At 32.4% G+C, this 22519-nt stretch overlaps 1 protein-coding gene across 1 annotated transcript; it reads left to right on the top strand.

Annotated features, from left to right (window-relative positions):
* The first annotated feature begins 331 nt into the window (after nucleotides 1-331).
* LOC148602961 (uncharacterized) lies at nucleotides 332-16097 on the top strand. The gene is made up of 7 exons (XM_088552871.1): nucleotides 332-731; nucleotides 6433-6599; nucleotides 7208-7354; nucleotides 10084-10188; nucleotides 10705-10908; nucleotides 11377-11640; nucleotides 12421-16097. Exons 1-7 carry the CDS (start codon nucleotides 586-588, stop codon nucleotides 12435-12437), a joined length of 1050 nt encoding a protein of 349 aa, XP_088408997.1. The 5' UTR covers nucleotides 332-585; the 3' UTR covers nucleotides 12438-16097.
* Nucleotides 16098-22519: the final 6422 nt, after the last annotated feature.

The raw sequence follows: 22519 nt of genomic DNA on the forward strand, positions 1-22519 counted from the left end.
GGTATGTTTTATCTTTTCAAGAAATTTGTTTCTCATTTTCCTTACTTTGTTTTGTTTTGTTTTGTTTTGTTTTAATTCAAAATAAAGATAAATGTTCTCCACTTCTTTCAAAGGAAAAAAGAACTTCTATATTATATCTTCGTGCATATTGGCACGAGTATTTTTTTTGTCGGCCTTAACAACGTGGGAGAGAAAGATAAGCATGAATCTTTTGTTGTCACATTAACGAATCCATCAACCACTTTATTAATGAAGTTCGCGCCCAAACATCTGTCCTGACCTTTCACCCCACCAGACGCTTCAAATTTCACGTCATTCAAAGATAGTCTTTATGGTCTGGTCGGGTGAGACACCTCAGTTTGCCAAGAAATCTCAGACAGGATATTAGTAAAATAACCCAAACATATTTTTTTATAAAAATTGACCCAAAAAGTTTGCCTAAATATAAATAATTCACGATTCCGCCAGTTGGAACATTTCATGCAAATATAAAGGAACTATTCTATATACCTCATTTAAACCATACGACCACCTTGGACTTAGAGTTTTGTTATTTCAATAACTGGACAAAATCAACATTCCAATATGCATCTGGTTACAACAGTTGAAATTTTATATTACATTCTGGTCGTGTTCTCAATACATTCAGCACGCTGTCAAAATGACACTGAACTGGACAGTGGTGTTTCTAGGACCCCAGAACAAAACAGACTTCAAACTATGCGACGAAGGTAAGAAATTAATTGTTTTTATTCATTCTGTTTTTCTCTATATAAGTATATTGTGTTCGATGAAAATGTTGCTATATTTTTACTCATTTTGAAAAATACCATAGGCCATTTAAATCATCACACTGCTGACGCTTTGGTATTTTTTGCCGATATCAAGGAGGTGTACCTCCTGATATGGATTAGATTTTTATATTGGAAATACTTAATATTATGCTCTCACAAAATTAAACGCACCCAAAAACCTGAGCAATATTTTCCAGTTGTACAGCAAAACATAATACCATTATTTTGTTTGTATCAATATCTTCCCTAATAACTGTAAATTTTGTATCCAAGCATAGCAATCCCTTCAATGGTAATAATGTAGTTATTTTGTTTATCTTGCCTTTGAAGTCGTGGTATTTAGTTTTCTATGCTACTTCTTTTAAAGTCTATTGAAAATTACGGTCATTTCATATTGATACTGATGACAAAGTTAAGCTTGCAAAGTAAATTATGTTAAAAACAAACCTTTCAAAAATCGTTTAGTTTTTGTTTTGTGAAGCAATGTTGTTGTAAAAACTGTTTATTTAAATAGCACTCCAGCTAAGAATTATGCAAAATGTGATTCATGGGTGAAAAGCCTACATATTTTTATTTTTGATATTTTGTTTGAAATGTGATAGTACACAGGAATAAACACGTGGTTTTTCATATAACATGTGCTCTTAGGAGATAAAAATTATATAGAATGCACTGTAGATTTCAAAATTAAGGGAGATTACTTTGTAAATGGTGCTCAAATACAATAGAAATCTGCTGTATTCTCAATGTTGATTATCTCCTAAGAGCAGGCAGATTTGAATGAATAATTACACATTTCATAGTATAGACCCATAAAACAACTTAATTACAAAAATAAAAATATGTAGCCTTTTTTGGGGTGTATCACATTTGTCAGATTTTGCTCGATTCTTACAAAGACAGCTACTTAAAACTACTTATTTTTTTCTGCTTGCTTTGGGTGATAAAAATTGTCCTGAGTTATAATATGGCATAATCAGCTTTTTGAAAAAAAATATCATAGCTTCTCATGTGTTTGTTATTGATTTTATTTATTTCCTTGTTTACTATTGATGCCGTTTCCCTGGTGTGCTGTATTTTTCCTGTTTCCTCATGCCTTTCTGTAAATGCATATTAGTGTTATAGAAATTCAGTATTTATAGCAAACAACAAAACGTGCATGTTTGTTTAGCTTCTGTTATAATTGTTAAAAAATAATTATAAAAGTTATTCATACATTTAATGAAACTTAAGGTTTGAAAACTTGTGGACTAAAATCTTTACTTTTAAATAGGACAAACGATTTTCAATAGTAACTTATTTTTCTATCAAATTAATACATTTCAAGATTTAAGCAATCTTGTCTTTTTTAAGTCGTAGTATATATCATAAAATTAGACATACGATACTGGATAATTGGAAAATAAATAAATAAAATATAATCATAATGATACTTAAAGGGTAATTTAATGTAAGCATTTTTTTGGAATATTTTTTTTTAATTTTCCTCATAAGAGTACTGGTGTTTTAATTCACATACACATGTAAATATCTTAAACTGTCACAAATTCTTACTATCTACATTCATCTGTTTTTTTAATAAACATTCTTAGGTCAAATATTTGCGATCTTAATGAAATGATAATTTAATTTGATTGTTTATATCTCATCTGGGCAAGATCGTTTAATTTCCATAAACAAACTTGGTCCTATGACGTCGAGTCCGCAGTTTAAACATTTCTTCCACATTTCTTCACCTGGTCCATGCTCCCAGTTTTTTAGTGGAGGCCGAGTTGCTCATTTACTTTTGTTACTTTGTATGTATGATTTTAGTTACTTAATGTTCTTTGTTGTGTATGTCTGTTTTCCATGTCTGGTCTTTGTTCCTGAATTACATTCTTTTGATTACCGCTATAACCTTGGTTCCCTTGATTACTCTTCCATACTAAAAATGCTTTGGTGAAGGGACCAGTCTTAATTTTGAATTTAATCGATTAAAAATTAAATTAAACTCATTGTTTTTGTTTTTTTTAATATTTGACCAAGTTAAGCTTGCATAACATTGTCAAAAATTAAAAACAATTTAAAACCCAAAATAGATCGATGAATTGCAAGGTTTTTGCACAATTTCATTTTCTCTTTTACTATTTGAAACAAAATTTGACATAAAATACAGATGCATCGGTATACAAAATCAAAAAAAGAAAAATTCAGGGACATCAACATACGTACAAGAAACGGAGACGTCCATTCACATACTTAATGTGATTAAATAGCGATCTTTCTAAAAATCAGACAGAAGGTAATTCATGCATGTCAAAAACTCACCAAATTCCGTTTTATTTCTTGTTCAGAAACAGTTACCGATCAAATAACCAGTCTTAGTTTTTTTATTTGGTTGTTGCACGTATGAGATAAAATTTATATAGATTGAACTTGGCGCTTTGCAAGAGTTATGTTTCTTGATTTGGTTTGATTTTGTTTATTTTAGTGGGTGATGAATGTATAATTTTCTCAAAAGTGCAGATCTTAATGCAGAAATAATTGTCGTTATGTTAAAGTACAGCACATGTAGACTGAAAAAAAAGAATCGTTTGTTTGTTGGGTTTTTCTTCACTACGAATCACTATAACGTTGTCAGTGACTGAATGTGGACTGGTCCTAACAATAATAACACAATAACATATAACAATTGATAAGAAGAAAGACAAGATACCTCACAAAAAACTTAAGTACTTGCAAAAAACTTGAAATGATACCAAATGCTTTGGAAGATGAGCATGCTTTGCTCCACCAGAGGCACTTGTCAAATTGGAAGTAAATAGTTTCCAGTGAGCGTCAGGTTTGGTGGATTGTCAATCAAGTAAGATATAAAATCTTACTAAAGATATTTTGTCTTATCTATTGCATCAGTCAGAGTATCCGTGATGAAGACAATTAAAATATGTGTGGTGTTACCACTGTCTTGAAGGTTTATTTGACATTTTCCTCGCTATTTTTTTTCAAAAATTGATTGGAACCTCGTCTTGTGACACCACGCAGTCACTTGACGAGACTTTTATACCCTAGATCCACACCAGTGAATTTATCTAAAACAGGTTAGAACAAAAAAAAACAAAAAGATACATTAACGAGCTGTCTGTCAACTATTGTAAGAATGAGCAAATTGAAATGAAACACATTGTTCTTGTAGCCAACCAAAAAATCGCGAGTCCACTTTTAGGATCTCAATGGTACATCTAATGACCTTTTGGGCCGCAAATGATTTGGATTTACAAAAATACCATGATACAACGCAGTACTGTTGAAACGATCAGGTGTTTTTTTAAGAAAGAAGTATTCGTGCAAATGGTTTGGATTTCAGTGATTGTTATTACTATACATTTGTTTAAATAAGTTAAATTTATTTTGAAGAAAATGTAAGAAATGCACATGTATTGGAGTCAGACTTCGATATCAACACAGTTACCAGTTCCAATTTGAAATGTTTTTTTTCTTTTGGTTTTCAGTACTTTTTCAGAGTTGAGTTTACACTGTTATATATGTAGACTGAGCTTCCTGTAATTGACCTATTTGATTATTTTTACTCTGTACAAATTTAAATTTGTTTTGCAATTTTTAAAATGCGACTTTCCTAACTTTGGTATCGTTTTGCAAAAACAAAAAAAAAACGTTTTTTTTTTTACAATTTTATGCATTGCCCAATTATTTCAAGACTTTTTGAATTCCTGTCTTCATGTGTTCACGTGTCCTTATAAGTGGCAAAACACGTTGTTACACGCGTAAATTTGGTGGAGTTTATATAGCTCATATTTTAAACAAAATACGTGCTCAACCGATTAAAATATTCAAACCGAACGTGACATTTTATGAGCAACTCTGCGGATTTTCTATAAAAGAAGAGGATGCTTACCATACCGATGTACCTGGTCTGTGCTTCAATATTTTAGTGGACGTCGGTTTCTCTTTTACTTTTGTTTCTTTGTATGTGTAAGTTTGGTTATTTTATGCTCTTTGTTGTCTGTGTCTCTTTCCAGAGTCCAATCTTAGTCTTGTAAATATTTTCCCTTGATTCTCTCTTAAATATTGGTTTCTTGTATTACTCTTTTATATAGAACAGTGAATTTTAATATCATATTTAAGAGTTACAATGATAAAGAATTGCATCCTTTTTCGTTGATTTATTTTCTATAAATTTACAAAATAAATATAATGAGAAAGATATAATGCATTTTTACCGCTTCAGTAGTATGCTATTATAAAGTACAAGAATATTTATAGAAGAGGCGGAAAATTACAACCGTCTGTATACCTTCCGATTGTAATTTCATTGATAAGTGTTATTTGGCAGTTATGACCTGAAAGTTAATCCCATCATGTTACTAACATCTGTCCAAGAATGCACTTCGGGAGACCTTCCACGGGGTCACTGATTTTATTTACAGTATTTAACACGTGGAGTCTCGGCATGGCATTTTGGAATGGATTTTTTCAATGGTTATGAATAGATATAAGAATATCCAAGTGAATTTTTGACTCATGTGGTAACAATGTACACAGTAATTTGCAACACTGAAATCGAATTAAAATTCTGAGTTTTTACTCAAATATACCACTCAAAAAAAAAAAAACTAACCCCACGCCACGACACCAATTCATCCAATGTAACAACTTTCATATATGCATATCATTCTAAAATGTTCTCAGACAACTTAATTGAATCATATTCATGAATGAAATTGCATTTGTGTACTGTGTTACATGATGTAAGTCATTGAGATCAACAAGTAAAAAATCAGCAAATTACTTTATTCATATATTGAAGAAAATATTTTTTTAAGATTCCATATACACTTGAAAAAAATTAAAACATGATATAAACATCCCCAGAATACATTTTCCTGTAATGTCTTTTTTTTTACATTATTTATTTGTGAAGGTAACATGGATTCATGTAATATTTTCCGCGAGTGAATTTGTTTGTTATAAATTTGTTGAACGTTGATTTAATGATTTGTATAGGATCATTTGTTTAATTAGAAAGTGTACAATTAACTGTTTGAACTTTTAAATGAAAAACAAAGATTAGCTGTACAAATATTCTGAAATAGGATTTTACCCCTTAACAATAGGTTTTTCTATTATCTAATAATCTGTTTGAAAAGTATTCACAAACTGCATAAAGATTTGCACCTAAGAGCATTATGCATCGTGACTCATTGGTTTGAGGTTAAGTTCGAGGTTGGATTGCCATTAATTAGTAACGCTGGACATTGCTCTTTGCACTTGGGAATATCTCGGGCTTTGACCGCTTATCCCAACCTTATCTTAAGGTCAGGTCATTTATCATTCTATTATAGAACATCTTGTCAGCTTAAGACTCTTGATGTGATTCCCGCCGTTTTCTTCCATCAGGTGTAAATGATAAATGGTTTTCAATGCGTCCGGTTTTTATAAGAGAAACATTTTTTGTTAATAAAGTGCATATGATAATTTCGTTAAATGGCAAAACAAATCAGAAAGTCGTAATAAATCTAACAATACTTTTTAATTTTTTTTTTTTGTTGTTTTTTTTTTTTTCAACTTCGGTCTTTCTAGGGTTTTTGGAATAAAGGTGTTTTAGGTTACTGACAGTACGTGTATATTCACTTTTTTTTAGATCAAGAGAACAATGGATCAGCAACCTTAGGCAGCACGTTTTGAATACGCTTGGATTCTCATCACCACCTCAAATTGACGAAGAGATGAAAAATGCAATTTTGAACAATTTAACTCTAACACAAATTCCATACAGAGCAGTTCTACAACAGTGCTATGCCGGATCATGTGAGTTCTGTACTGTTTTGATGGATAGAGTTTACGTTAAATTTTCCGCGATTTTAAAGTTTCTACGTCAGGTTTTTTAACTTTACATCTTCCGTGTTCGTGAGAAAAGTTACTTACTGTTAGTCAAGTTTTTAATTTAACATGCATTTTGATGGAAGAATTTATAATTAAACTACATATGCTAATTAAAGCTCGCATATTAAAGATCGTAACTTTACTACCACGATCTACTGTATGCAAACCTATCACTGTAGATTGATGAAGAACAACGATGTACGAAATCGAAAACCTATAGTAGTATATAAGTATATTCTATGTTTAATGTGATAAAATATGAGAATCTGGAATTTATATGAAAAACTGCACATATATTTTTATAAAAATGTAGTTAATAACTTACGTGGTGAAAGAAAAAATCAACGACGATATTGTCATAATTCGATTTCGAAGCAATGATCGCTTTTAAGATAAAATATAAGTTAAGTTAATGTATTACCACTAAAGGCATATGTTAAAGAAAGATGCAATACAAATTATCTTCTCTGTATATAACAATTACAGTTGTATGGTCATGGACTAAAAAACAGTAAAAAAAATCCAATTTCTAGGTACGCTGCCAAGCTGGATTGATGACCAAATGTGGAACGATGCAGACACCAAAACTTTGCGATTGTTCTTTGACATTCTGCCAGCTGAGGACACCAGTACTACCGTCATGAATGCTAGCTTACGTCTCCATATCAAAGAGCGGACTGGTATGTAACTGACGAGTTCACTTGTTAGCGAAATATTTTCTATAAAGTTGCCAGTTTTCAAGGACAAGAAATTTAAAAAAAAAATGTTTATTCTTATATAATCAGAATCTACGATTCGTACGATTATTTCCTAATCAAAATAGTATGGAACTTGATTTTTTATCATTATGCTCATATTTTATTACTTCAAATGCTTATTCTAAATCTACAGTCGTCTACTTCGTTCAGTTTTTCTACAAACAAAAGGTGTATGTTACTTGATTTTATATTATTCTGTTCAGTGTATACGAGTTCAAAATGTTTATTCTTATACATTACACCGTAAACCTAACGGTTTGATACACTACAATTATAAATATACATGCCAAAAGCCGATCTTAAATATTCTGTTAATATAAACAACGAAAAGTCTGTGAATAAAGTCAGTGAATTAGTCTGATGATATGATTATACAAATAGTGATTGCAATGCCAAGAATAGAAAAATACGTAATTTCTGAGAGAAGAATGTAAACACTGATTTAATTTATTGTTTAAGTCACTTGTTACTACATAAACGTAGGATTTTAAGGTCAAGGAAACTACCATTGCTAATAGCTTTGCGATTATAATAGAATTAGTGAAACTTCCTGCTAAGGCATTATGAAGCTTTGCCTTAAAGTGAACTTATTTTTGTTCCCAGGTTTTAGTGGAAATCTGGTTGACAATTTACTCTCTTTTTTGTGCTTGTTATTTTGGTTATTTCATGCTCTTTGTTGTGTATTTTCTTTATCCATCCATTACTGCTGAAATTTCACATTTAAGGAGGTAGACTTAGGGTAAGGAACATAACTCATGAAATCAGTGATATGTTTATATCATATTCAATTTCACCAAAGCCTATCAAGCTTTCATTTGACACAGAATGAAATCAATCCAAGTTTCTTTGGTGCTTACATAACATTGATGTAAAATGCTGAATACAAACGTTCCAGTAATTTTTAAGAGTTGTGTCCCTTACCATAGGTCTATCTCCTTAAGGGAACTAAATTTTATTATCATTTCGATAAAAAGCAACAGGTTAATACAAATAAACAAAAAATACATGGGCCAATACAAACAAATACAGAATTGTACAAAGTCCCGATCCATCTATGTTTATCTATAAGTTTTCGATGAAAAGTGTTTGGTTGTTATTTGTATTTCGGCTTGAAATTTGTAATAATTATTTTTTCTTCAAGTCGCCACTGCAATCAAATATATAAGATTTATAACCCTGATATGAATAGGGAAAGTTTACCAATGTAGATTTATGATTTTTTTTTTAAATAATCATATTGAGATGACCATTTTAGCAAGCTGGCAGTTTTGGTCGGGACAGAATATTTATTTTCAAACATTTACATTTTTAATCAGCAAATGTATTTTTAACTGCATTTACAACATTATTATTTTATTCCTTTAGTCGTAAAGTAGAATCTGGTAGCCAGAAATTTTAGGGGGATTATTTTTAGGTTGTGGAGACTAAAATATTTGTTTTAACATTTTTTCCAGGCTAGATATTTATTCACAAAATCTGCCGGCAAACACCCCCCTTTTAGAATCGAATGTTCGTCCTCTCTTAATAATACTGGAAGATTTATAGCCATTCCCTTATCTCTGGTATCAGAAAACAATTTCTTCCGGAAATGACCTTTGCGAGTTGTGACAACCTGTGTAAGACGAGGACACGCGTGTTCGTTCTAGCTCTTTCTCTTATCCAATGAAAATGTTATAAAACGGCAGCGTCATAGACATTCATAAAACAAAGGCAAGAGAAAATATGACGTCACTGAGTGCTATGTTTCAAGAAAAGCGGAGCTCTGTAGTGGAAGCGAACAAAATATAAATGTGTTTCACGTTAAAAAAAAATAATACTTTTTATTGTTGAATTTCAAAGATCGGGTTATTTTTCACTCGTTAGAAAAATTCGTGGTCTACTCTCTACACGTTTCTTAAATTCGTGAAAGATAACCACATCTTGAATCTCCACTCAAGTAAGAACCTGTTAATCGCAATAAAATTAAAAAATGGTGAAACTTGAAATTTATGTTACGACGATTTTGTAGACGGCCTTGAATGTTTTGGCTTGTAAATTAATAACCGTAAATTAGATCTTACAATTATCTTCTTCAGACGAGAAAATTGATGGCAAATTTTAAATTCTTGTTTAATTCAAAAAATGAAAAGTTGTGACTAACCAATTAATAATGCTGATTTGATTAAGTTACATGGAGCGAAAAATGCAGAAAATTTATGGCCCGTTATTCCGTCAAAACAGCTTAAGTTCGACTCAATTTTAGAACATGTCTCAAACTAATACGAGATTTGAGTAAAAAGAATATATAATTTTCGCCGTTTTGTTTTTAAACTGATTATGTAAATTATGATCATTTTGGTTCTTATGTGTTAGATATATGTACGCCAAGACATTAATTATATAGATAATTCAAATGTTCGATTGTGCGTAGTATTCATACATTCTCTTCTGTCCTATTTTATTCTCTCCGTTTATATCGTAAATATCCGTTTTTATAAAGCACGTATCCTAATATCCATGGATGTCCTCGGTCTTACATTTAGGCAATTTCTGTTGTGTTGTTCTTCAAAAATGGATCAGACAAAAATCCTCGTACTAATACTATGGTCGGGAGCTTACGATAACGTTGTCAGAACGCGAACATTATTTTCATCCTGTTACTCTGTATTCAGCTTGTCGGTGTTTTCAAGAAGACGAGGACAGTGAGGAGGAAGACTCTATCAGATTTACTGTATTTGTTAGTCAGTTTATAAAGCCGCTAAGGCGCAGAAATAGAGGTATGATATGGAATTGAAGCACTTATTGTAAGTCACTTTTGTCTGCATAGTTTCAATTGATACTTTCGAGGTAGCTGACGAATTTTAAACTTAAACTTCCGAATATTGCTTAAGATGAAAGTAGCAATTTGGGGGATCTCAGTGACGTATAGAGGAATGGGGGTCAGGAGGTTGGAAATCTCTTTTCCTATTTTGATAGATTTTGTTAACTTCGTACAATTTTGGGGTAACATATGGTCCAAATGTAACATGGAACCCTATTGTTTTCTTTAACCAAACTCTTTGTATCCGCCATTGGGTCCATCTTTTGATGAGTTGGAGACACGTTCTCCGTTAGATTTTTTATCTCAACAATTCTTATAAATAGAAATTTAAGACTGACATAATTCCGTATTAATCATAAAGTACTTTAATTATATCAAATCGATGTTATCCAAAAGCCTAAACCATTTATTGATTAGTAATGAACCTTTATTTCCGATTATTTTTAACACAAAAAATCTTCTTTACGTATAGTTCCTAGAATGAAAATCTTAGACGTGAAGATGGTTATTGTACGGCGAGATACGTGGGTCAGCTTCAACGTGAATGAAGCAGTTAAAGACTGGATGCAGAGACGACGAAGACGGCACGGACTCGAAGTCAATGTGATTGACTCCCAGGGATTCCCAATCGATGCGAAAGCTGTCTTTGGAAATGTTGACTGTAATCTTCCTGTTGGTAAGTTTTAAAATGTTCACATTTTACCTACAACTCGAGAAAAATAGAGTAATTTCTCTTTATCAATATACAATATGATGTGGGTCGATTCCACGAAAAAAGTAAATTTTACATCAACGAAACTTTTAGAGATAAAAAGTACATGTTACAAGAACTTGTATCTTTCTACAAAATATGTATTGTAACTTCTTATTTCCAGTGCATGAAAGCACAATTTAAACATAAAATTCACTTAACAGTCTTTATGTTGTAAAACGTAATAAACTTTATAAGTCTTCTATTCAAGATTTTTGAGATGAATTCCATTGCTATTATATAGTATATTTCAGGATATGCTTGAATGTGTCGGCTTTGTTTAAGAGGTTATTCGACTGCCTTTAAGAGTAACTTTGTAAGTTGCTCAAAATGTGCAATATAAAAATGGTCTCCGTTAACATATGATAAATTGACATTTATCATATATTTTAGATGTCGATTGCCAAGATCTTAGCCTTCCAGTAGCAATGCAAAAGAGCCTTAACTTCAGCACGTCACCTTCTCTAGAAGTTTACACGGAAACAAGACCACGCTTCAACTACAGAGGAAAGCGTGAAACTCTTCCCAGCACAATCTCCTCTTCAGACAGACCTTCTTCTGGAGAAAATATACACAAGATAAGACGAAGTCAGTTCGTTGAGCGGATAAAACGCAACATTGACTGTGACACCCAATGCAACAATAGAAAACGACGAGGTATTGACTTGCCTGACTTATTTCTCATGTCCCTGTTAGGCAGTAGTACATACGTGGTTGCCATAAGGCAAAAAGAGTTTCTCTTTGTTACTGGAACTTTTAGGTCATATATTGCAATAAGATTGCAATAAGATTTTCACTACAAGTTTGTCCCTGTTTGGTAACAGGATTTTTAGTTTTACCCTAACAGCAAAGACTTTCACATTGTCCGAGTGAAGAATTATGAACATGTAATTAACATTGTCCCTGTGAGTTTCGTTTCTCTGTCATTATAAGGCAATATAAGATGTTTTGTTTGTCACTATAGGGCATCTCTCTTTGTCCCAATAATGTCATAGAGTTTTCAGTATATACATACTAGTGCTTTACCTCCCGAAAAGCAATAAGCGTTTTAGCTTGGCCCTGTAAGGCACCCGGAACTTCACATTGTCACTGTATGGCAACAAGTATTAATCCTTACAATTGTTCCAATAAAAAGCAATATTTTACTTGAACATGTAGGCATAAATGATTTTTTCCCATTGTCACTGTAAGGCAAAAAGAATTTTCTATATGCCCAGAAAGACAAATGGTATTTCACCAAGCAATAAGGGTTTCACTGTGTACCTGTTAGACAATGGTGGTTACTGAACATAACTCGGTCGAACCAAGGACACGTCGTCCAAAGTCTTTTAGAACTTAGGTTGTAATAGATAAGTCCCACTTTACCTTAATACTTCACCCTCTTACAGTTTAAATATGTCGCATATTATGATTCTGAATCGTATTTATCTTTTTCAGATACAAAAGGAAACTGAATCTAAAGCCACCTGCCTATCCGTTTTACGATTAAGAGTGGTTTGTTCCGTTGTAAGTTTTGCAGAAAAGGACAATAACAAAAACATCGACTTTGTACACCTTAGGCTCAACTTCTTTATCATTTGGTTTCAAGTTCAACTTTAGAAGCGGTTTTATATATATATATATATATATATATATATATATATATATATATATATATATATATATATATATATATATATATATATACAGTTGTTTGAACAGGTATTAGTTGAGGTATAGACAGTAAGCTTGAATTTTAGTTCTTAAGGAGGTAGACATAAGGAAAGGGAAATAACTCTTGAAATCAGTGATGTGTTTGCATCATTTTCAATCTCACCAAAACCTATCAAGCTTTCATTTGAAACAGAATGAAATCAGTCCAAGTTACTTTGATGCTTATATGAGATTGATATAAAATGCTGAATACAAACGTTCCAATGATTTGCAAGAATTGTGTCCCTTACCCTAGGACTACTTCCTTAATTCTAAGTTATAATAGGAAAGGAACAATTAGAATAGTATGTTTAGTCTAATGAAAACAAATGTGATATATTTTTGTTAACTATATTTTGGTAAACTAATTAACGAAAATAACATTTGTATTATCAAGCGCCTTTATAACTCTAAGAAGCTTCATATCTATACGAATTGGTATGAAATGTTACTGCATGTTTTACTTTTTTATTAAAATTACAATCCGTTACATTTTCAATGAATTGTATTAGTTTTTTTTTTTACTGTCTGAAGTAAACAGTTGAAATCTATTCGCAAATAATATATTATCATTGTACTTTTAAAGCTTGAAAGTTTCGAGACTTTTGCGTAAATTTTAAGTATAAATTTCAAAAAATAAAAAAAAAAAACTTGCAAGGTACTAGTTAATTCTTACAAAAATATTTCCTTTTAAATTTTGTTCGTAGCATTCTGTATAAGAATAAGAATTAACTTATACCGAGCATCGAGGCTAACGATAGACATCTAGACAACCGAAATAGGTATCAGATAGATCCGCAGAAATGGATCAGGAAGTGAATTCAAAGTTAAAATAGCCGTTAAATTGATTTAAAATTGAAATATGCAGTTCATAAACAATGAAAAATAAAAACAAATATTTACAATATCCTGATCTGGTACGCTTATTCTTTTAAATGGACAACCATTTACCTATCTTATCTCGCCTTTTCGGTTATCGTCCCTTTTTTCAATGTCTGAACAAATGTAAGAATAATGTATAAGTGCGATGCTAGGTTTGCAGGCTGTTCTCAACTCATATTTACCGCGAATCAAAAATATCTTTTTTTTATTTTTATACTATCCGGTGTTACATATGCTTATAACATGTTGTTCATTTTGTTTCATGTTTTACCAATAAGTTCTTCAAACTATAGTTCATCGATTTCAATGTACCAGAAATATAGTGCCATTCGTAAAACGCATTCATGGAACATACATATGCCACATTTGAATAGTTTGTGCTGTACTTAATATGAATTATGGGAAGACGTTAACGAAAGATGCACTAATTACATAGGATTAAAACTGAAAATTTCAGTCCTGAAACAAGAATTTAAGAGACAATTTAGAATGTTTTAGTACTTGAGTGGTTTAAACTTTTCTTTATATGGTGGATAATAAAATGGAAATTGGGATCTGCGTATTGAAATAATATGAGGGGGTGAAAAGTACGTGATTTTATGTAGAATTACAAAGTATGAAACCTCTTTCGGTGGAAATAACCAACCATTTGGATATGAGTTTTACGCAAAAAAAAAAGAATAAAGATAAGCTTGCCTAGATGTAAAGTATGTGGGGTTTTTTTAAGAAATGATGTCTCACAATGTTACTGAATGTGACACCCTTTCATTGACTTTCATAAGACAGCAAAAACATGAAATTGATTACTGAAATCGTGACTGATACCAATAAAGGGTAAAAAGGACCCTGTTTTATAGGTCTAATAACAACTAAAGTCAAAGCGGTATCAAGTTTGAATAGTGTGTCCATACTTCCTCTAATTTATCAGATTCGACGATCAAGGTGCGACCTGCGAATCATTCATTTTGTTTAACATTTGAAGAGCAAAAAATCTTCACCATAAATTAATTTATGCTTTCACTTACAAAAAAATGTATACTATACACAGAAGTTAATTGCGTTTTACGCGTGATCCATGTATTCGTTGCTTAAACTTGAACAGTTGACGTAACTGTAGTTGATTGTTTTTTACTTTTGCACCCGTTACCTAGTAATGTACTCATTAAAAAATTACTATTTGATTTTTTTAAACAATGCTACCTCATTTGTTATTGTTATTGGGTTTTTAAGTATGATGAAGTCGTATTGTTGTAGACATGTACATACATATAAATGCATTTTATATTTATATTGTTATTACGAAATTTGCACAAGCAAGTACTGTAAATTCATAAATTATTGCGATGTTTTGTAATAATTCGCATTCTGAAATTTGTAACATTATTATTGAAGATTTTTTGTCACAATACTTTGATTTACTATGACGTCATAACTTACGACGAATTTTACACATAAGATTTTTTGTGAAAAGAACCGCAGGTTTGCACTTTTGAGAAAAACTTTCATTAATCTCCCACTAATCTAACAAATCTGACAAAATCAAGAACGATAACTCTTGCAAAGTGCCAATTTCATATACAAATTATATAATTTATATCTCAAAAGTGCAATGCCAAAAATAAAAACCAAGACTGGTTATATGATTAGTAACTGTTTCTGCACAAGAAAAAAAACTGAATTTAGTGGGTTTTTTTACTTGCATAAATCATCTCTTATCTGTTTTTATAAAGATGTTACTGATATCAATTATTCTCTAATCAAAACATATATTTCAATTTTGCCTGTGTGACAGTCATTTGTATTGTTACTGAACTAAAATAAGAATAAAAGACAGGCTGATATTGCCATTATAACTTTTGTCACAAATGTCACCACTGTTATACAATCAAAATACACAACAGCTCGTGTGGATATTGCATTTTCATCGGCCGTCAGTGGGCAGCTCATCCGTGCCCATTCTAGCTATATTCTCTTTCTTGGGCAAGACATAAATTACCTATCTGCTTTTTTTCGATTGATTGCACTTGCAAACCTTGTGATAGCACAAAAGAAATTGCTTCCCCACTCCTATGGGTGGGAAGAGTGAAAAAAGCTAGAAATTTGTCAACCCGGTGTCCACTCCAACAGTAGGCCGCTGGAAAAGCCAAATCCGCCAGAGCAATTATGTACTTACTTATGTTATAACTGTCAGACCAATGCTATGTTACTACTATATGACTGTAAAAGAAATTGTATTTATCATTGCAACAGTCCTTCACATCAATATAGGCGTAACGTGCAAATTGTTTCTTTTTATGCTATGTGAATATGCTAAGTAAAATTTGCAGGCCAGTCTTTTGTTAATTAAGCGACGACCATTTGACTTTAGGGGAGCTTGGTGTAATTAAAAAAAAACATATTTTGACTTTTTAAAGGATTTTAATCCTTCCACGTCAATCTGATTTGATTTTTTTTACATATATGAAAATAAATAATTTGATTTCATGTATGTCAAAAATGAATATTGTAACCGTTTTCAAAGTAAAAATGAACATTTTAATATTTTTAACGCGAAGAAATTTTCCGAGCTACCCCCTGTCAATATCAAACGGTAGTCCATCGAGTTTGTTGTACATATAAGCTTCTTATATGAGCTTCTTGCATTATTTTGATCTCGAGATGTAAAAAATCACTTTATATATGTGAGCAATAAAATTTCATTTCAAACTTGTTTGGTCTGTATAGTCCTTGGCATATAAACGAACATATCAAATTATGTTCATTCAAAACCCAACATAGCCAGTTGTTTCATCAGTCATGAATCGTATTTTGTTCGTTTGTTTGTTCGTTTTTGGTTTTTTTGTGTTTGTTTTTGCATTGTTTTTGTTTTGTTTTACTTGTCAAATTTGTATACATGTACGATATAAACTCAAAGTGATTACAATAACTCATAACAAAATTGTCTAGGTTAAGATACAGACTATTTCACATGTACAGTAAAACTGAACGTTTTATAAATAAAATCTACTACTAGAGTCAGCTCTTCTGAAAATTCTGGCAGGGCTGGCTCTACGAGTACAGTTCTACTAGTAGAGCCGGCTCTGCTAGAACTGTCAGAAAACCTGGCTCTAGAACTGTCGTAAATTTGTCATAGAACTGTACTTGAGTAGTTTTGTGAGAGGTTTGAGCTAATCCCATCATGGTTGTTGAGATATACTTGTTTCATAAAAAGTTGCAATACTGGAGGTATGAGCGAGGTGAAATATGTTGAACACCAAAAAAGGACAATAGACGATAAAGAAATCGTACAACACAAAACAAATAAAACAATATGTATATCGGAAATAATTAATCCCAATGGAAGCGGGAGGTTTAGCGCGCTATGAAGCATGGTTAATCCACGATTTCCATGGGAAATACCTGTACCAATTAGTCAGAACCGTTACGGTGGTTTCCAACTTTCCGGTTTTTACCTTGAAATAGTCATTGTTATGCAGTCTTCCTTTTTGACAAATACTGTTGCCTAGAGTTTATCAGTTTGGTATTTTTGTTCTTACCCTTAACAGTACACATCATGGACCATGCCTTATCCGGGTTTGAACTCAGATGCTTTGGGAGGTCGGACAGGTACTGTTTTTATTTATTTATTTTTTTTTGCAAGACCGTTGTTCTACTCATTGAAGGTCAGTCAACAGACACTCAGTATCGGTCAATCAGATCAGCATGTGTTTTCTTCAAATGTTACAGACTTCCAGATAAGAAATTATCTTACTCCTTGATAACAGTGGTTTACTCCCTAAGGAGATTGTAAACAAATTAATTAGCGGAAATGCGTCATACTGGTACCATGAATATTTACCATTATTATTTTGTTTATTTCATGTTATAATAAGTAAGTTATATCCTTAATTAGTGAGTGAAGTTCGGACTTAAACATAGAAAAATTCGTGGAAACATTTTTCATATTGACCACTTGAGAAACTTTCGTCCAATCAAAACGCTACATCTCAATCATTCTCATTTTCGATGTGACGTCACACTTTAATATGATTGGATAATGAAGGAATTAAAATTAACCGGATGCCATTCAGAACTCCCACGTCCATCTGGCGAGATGTAGAAAATCTTTTTTTATTCAATCGTAAAGACCTTCGAATACAGAAGTTATTATTTTTTTAAATGGTCTTGAATATCTACTTAAAGACCGTTAAAAAAAGATTTTTTAGTGATTAAGAAAAAAGTTGCCTCGGATTTTAAATTAGCTTTTGGGGTTTTACGTACGTTAAAGTAAGGTACCTACAAATGTATGAAGCGTCACCTCGCTACACCTTTTATATATTAAAGTACCCGGATGTTCAGAAAAGATAATCGAATCTTTGAAATGAACTCAAAACACCTGATGAACAAAACGTTTCGAAGACCCAAATATTATATTTAATTAGAATTCCTCGGACATTAAAAAAATACTTTTATTTTACTGATAAAACATGGTATTCTTCGCCGATCCCAGACCTGTTTGACCGATAAAAATACAAATATTTGGAAATGTTTTTCTCGGCTACCGAAGATGAAATTATCCCAAATCAAATTTGCAAAAGCAGTATGACAGTAAATCAATTTTATTTCAAAGAGAGTCTACTATATGCATCGCTCATATGATCATTTAATAAGCGAGTCAAGCTCGCTCGTAAATGTAATGAATTCGTCTAAGAATTAATCAGACCGACGCTTGAGAAACTTTCGTCCAAGCAAACCTAACATCTCAATATCTTGAATCTTTAAAATGATAATTTAAAAAATGCTGCCTAGATAAAACGTTTTGAAGACATCTGAAGACATTTGAAGACATTTGGAACTTCAGGGATTTTTTTTTAAATAAAAAAGCCACTTCCGATTGAAGAGACGGTGATAAATCCCTGCTTTCTTAACCAAACCCGAAACTGTATGACTAAGATACTGTTACAAATATTTGGAATGTCCTTTCCTCGCTTCAACTAATAAAAATGTTCCATCAAAACGACAGTAGTGAACGAATTAGTAAACGAATTTACTGTTCCAAGGAACATTCTACGGTAAACACTAGAATTGACTTATGTTCAGCCAGAAATTGAATTATTACTTGTAAGTAATTATTACTTCAAAATTCCTACTTTAAACCATATTTTGAAACAATCACAAACTTTACCGATATTCTAATTTTTTTAATGCTTAAGATTCAGTCACACATATTTCTATATGCAGATCCAAAGCTAGCAGAAAAAAAAAACTTGTGATATGTTGATTATTTCACTTCAATTTATTAGCAATATAACTGGCAAAACCAATCTTCCAAATTCTTATGAACCTCTGGGCTGTTCTACCGAAGATGCCGTTTAAATCGTATAAATACACATCGTTACGGTGCCAAGAACCCTAAATAGCGGGCTCTTTATAATATTTCAGTCAGCCAGGTCATGGCCAATGTTTGAACATAAAGGTTCGTTTCATCGAGAAAATTTACTATCATACTAACAGCCCTAAACTTTGTAGAACGTACCGTACCGAAAGGGAGTTGTTTTGGGTTAAAGATTTAGGTAGTGCAATACGGTTGTAACGGTAAAAGGTATTGGGAATTTATCTAGTCCAGGTGACAGCGAAATCAATGCAAAAAGACGTTTTTAACACATATTCCAGAAATAAACGTAGCCATGGCGAAAGACGACGGAAGCCTAGGGAAAAAGATATACCCCATCCTGTTACGCCATATTCACTTTCAGATATAATAACCTCTAGTCTAGTTTCCAACAGCCTTTAGGTGTTCATTACATTAGAAAAAAAATCTTTTTTCACAACCAGCCACCCTTCTGAAAAATCTTAGATATTTCGCTCTCGACGAAGGAGGTGTCGACCCTTTTTCGATGAAGTACAGATTGTCCAGCATTATATCTATATTTGATTTATATCTCAAATTCCGTCTTTTTAAACCTGTTAAACCTGAGCCTATTCACGTTGAGAATTGAAAATCTATCCATATTCCATTTTCCAACGACGAAATAGATGTTATTAACACCAGTAATATTCTTTATCGTAAAGCAGTAAAACCTCGATTTAACCCTCCATTTCGTTTGAAATATGATAAATGGTATGGAGTCTACTTCTTTGAAAGAGGACGCCTAATACCTCATACACTCCTAACTACGCTCGCACTAAAACCTGACAATGTACTCATATTGAATTTAACTTTATGATTGCTAATGCACTGGCATGTTTTAGATTGTTGTCGGTCCGGGCTGATAACTGGTTATTCGACTGTCCAAAACGGCAACGTCATCGACATCAGCCCGTCCATGCTCTGAACAGCGTCAGACTTCGAAATTCACTGTAAACACTGCCGCCAGCCTTCTCAGAAAATGCAAGAATCTTGCAAAATCGGGTGAAAGTGAATGATTTTACGCGACGTTTTCTGATTGTCAAACGAAGTATGATTTGAATAACGCCCGAAAATTTCAAAAGGCCTGTCTGCAGAGGTTAGTAAGAGAGGAAACGAACGTCTGCCGCTACAAGGAGCATGTAGGTCGTCGTCAATAGTAACGTCATCGGTAAAGAAAGTCTTATTATAACTCACATCATTTGTGTAATATGATTTTAGGCTTTAAATTGCCTTTGAGGGACGAAGATATTTGTACTCAACTTTGTTGATAATGCATCGCTATGTTATTAACAATCTCCGAAACAAACGTTATGTAGCTCTTAAATTGATGTCTCGATCAACGGAAGCATGCAAGACTTCAATATAAAACATGATGTGCGTCTGCATTAAAATTTAAAAAAAACACACACATCCTAATTGCATACGTCACTCCCGAAGGATAGATGTTTGGACAGAGGATCTGCCTAGTATGCAAGATGTCACTGACGCTCTTCACTATTGAATAACCCAGAACGATTTAATAAAGTAATTAATTTAACCAAAATTAAACCACATGATTAGTGTTTGAACGAATGGTAAAATGTTAGAACAAATTGTATATTTACTAAATCATGCATGTACATGCATACTTTTATTTCTCCACCCCCCTTTCTTTCTTATTCATGCTACACAGTTCAAACGGTAGGATTTTCCAGACATCTGTAACAAAAATCGTCTTCGCACTCAACACACCTTTTGAAAATTGTCCAAGAACGAGGAAACTATTTAGTGCAAAATAAGTGATAGCTTTGATTATTATTTCTTATGAACTTTTGATAGCAGGACATCTTTCCATTTAATTAGCACATTTTGGCACAGTTTGACATTCATGCATGATTCCACATAAGAACCATGCACGAATTGCCTTTTTATGTATTTCTTCAGAGAACAAACATGGAAAACTATGTAGCTAAAATACTACATTGAGCTCACTTGCCCATTCGTTTTTGCGTGGAAGGAAAAATCGACCAGCGTCACATTCTAATTATTACCTTCAATTCTATATAGTGATTGGAGTGTATTATCAACACTAGAGCAACGTGTAGGTACATGTACCAGTCACTGGTTCAATTTCGCCTATCAATATGAGTTATTTACCCGGAACGATTGGTCTCGTGAAATATCGTGGTTACAAACCGAATTCAAGATACTCCATTGAAAACTGAATTAAATAACAGTGAAACCTGTCCGATCCGAACCCTCAGTAAACTGAATAATCCTATAACATGTCTAGACCGGACATTATATATAGCCCATTTTTATCATTTTAAATGTATTTTGGTCCTAGTTAAACCAACCACCTTTTTAAAACAAACCAATTTGATAGCCTATTGAGGTTCGATTTTGACTTGCCTCACGGTATTTTAACATAAAATGTACACTAGCTATGAAACGGAAATCAATCAAAAATGATCTCGTGAATAGCATACAGTTCAAGATTAAATATTATTCAATACTTTTTTTCCGAATTGGGCATGAACTTTCCAAAGGGGTACGTAAGATTTAAATAATATAGTTAAACATGAAACGACCAAGTCGAAGATGGCATTGTGTGCTTCAGAGTTCTTAATATGAGACGACGCACCCGAAGAAACAAACTAAAAACACCTCTCCTAGTTTTTGTCAGCCCTGGCATATTCTTTTTACCTTACAATATGGTAAAATATGTTTTATATACGGTTTTCATTTTCCTAATACATTCTCTTAATTTTCATGGTCTGAAATGTCTAAGTACCGAAATGTTCGCCATTCGTTAGGAAAAAATGGGATGTCATGATCTGAAATGTCTTATTGCTGCATTGTCCAGCATTGATAAGCTGATAAGGTCATTTTGAGCACCATGTTTTGACCATCTTTATCTTCCAATAAGCTGTAATTCGATTTTTATTTTCTTCATCGAAGCTCGCGAATGTTTTTCGAGACTGGTGTGGTTCTCAATCGCGTTTATTAAGTAGACGAAAAAGGGGCTGCCATTGTGCTATTTTCAGGCTCCTAATTTCACATGCAAAACGGATGTTGATTTTTTATAGCCACAAGCGTAGTGGACCCAGTTGTACATAATCAATGATATATGATCTACGTAATATGGCCTATTGAACATCAATGGTTACATCGCAAAGGTTGTAAGAAATAAGAATTTAAGTCAATATTCAATAGATTTTGCCTGAATTTCAGTCGGAACCATAGTAAGTTTTTCGGATTTCACATAAAACTTGAAATTGAAAAATGCAATGAAAGATAATGTGTCCATTTTTTTTGTTATTGGTCTACTTTCTCTGTTAGTTTCGGAGAGCGAAAAAAGTTGTTCCCAGTCAAGGTCTCGAGTATAGTTACATTTTGACATCAACGATATATATATAAACAAAAATGTACTTGAATTCAAGAGTGTTAGGATTATAATAAAAGAACATGCAAGTAGGAGGTACACTTTGCAGATTCCGGAGTGTTAAACAAAGTTCATTCGTCGGTCAAAAACATACATAGACGTTGTTGTTTTACGTCATAGAAGATTGAATATCTAATTCAGGGGAATAT

The sequence above is a fragment of the Perna viridis genome, chromosome 11, assembly GCF_037379345.1.
Source record: "Perna viridis isolate PV_CMFRI_1.1 ecotype Kerala chromosome 11, ASM3737934v1, whole genome shotgun sequence".
Taxonomy (NCBI): Eukaryota; Metazoa; Mollusca; class Bivalvia; order Mytilida; family Mytilidae; genus Perna; species Perna viridis.